Source organism: Chrysochloris asiatica, unplaced genomic scaffold (genome assembly GCF_000296735.1).
Source record: "Chrysochloris asiatica unplaced genomic scaffold, ChrAsi1.0 scaffold00909, whole genome shotgun sequence".
In the NCBI taxonomy this organism is placed as follows: Eukaryota; Metazoa; Chordata; class Mammalia; order Afrosoricida; family Chrysochloridae; genus Chrysochloris; species Chrysochloris asiatica.
Window position 1 is genome coordinate 56,530 of NW_006409427.1, and position 865 is coordinate 57,394.

At 30.4% G+C, this 865-nt stretch overlaps 1 gene segment (V, D, J or C); it reads left to right on the forward strand.

Annotated features, from left to right (window-relative positions):
• LOC102821022 overlaps nucleotides 1-47 on the forward strand; it is a 7,150-nt gene extending 7,103 nt beyond the window's left edge. Inside the window, 1 exon segment of the V gene segment in view lies at nucleotides 6-47. Coding sequence covers nucleotides 6-47 — 42 coding nt within the window.
• The last annotated feature ends 818 nt before the right edge of the window (nucleotides 48-865 follow it).

Below are 865 nucleotides of genomic sequence, written 5' to 3' on the forward strand. Positions count from 1 at the left end.
AATAGTTTATTTTTGATTTTTCTTGATTTTATTATAGATGTTTTTAGTATAATTCTTCAATGATCATATTAAAGGTTAAAAACTACATTTAGACACTTTCACACCATATTCAATCATGTGTAGTTATAAAGATTGATTTTTACAGTAACAATAAGTTTCACCAGCTAGGAAAAACCACACCAGCGAAGGCACTGCCAGTTCAAGTTTTTCAAGTTAACAGTACAATCAACATCCTCTATAGTTTTAGCTTGAGACAATAAGACCTTTAGAAATTAACTGAAACATGATAAAGGGCTGTGGCAACACATAGGAACATAAGTAGAAATTTAACTAGATGTTCTGGATAAAGAAATTATTAGTATAGGGACGTTGTGCCGTTTGATTATAGAACTTTAGATACTTTTATATTCTTGTTTTTAAAGCAATTATGAGTAACTGATATATGGGGTTAGTTACGGGAAAAATGTTTTGCGTGTGAGTAGTGATTAATGAATCTAGAAAATAATAGGTGAGGGTAGAAATAGGAGTTAAGATTTAGAATCATGTCTTAAGGTTAACTTGACATTTTAAGGAAGATTAAAAGACAACAAAGTCACTTACAGAAATCAGATATTATCAGGGTAGCTAGGGAGTATAAGGAAGCAGGATTTCAAGGAAAATATTTTTGATGTTCTTTGATGTAAATTGAAAGTTCATGAATCATAAAGAATGTAATCCTTTGTCCTTTAAAGGATTGTCATTTAAAGAAATTGATTACTATGAAATCAGTGTGTATTGTAACAGTATATAAGGAGCTGAAAATTTGAGTAAAAGATAGAAGATCTTGGATTCATTACGACCCATTGACTCCGTGTGATTCCTTTCG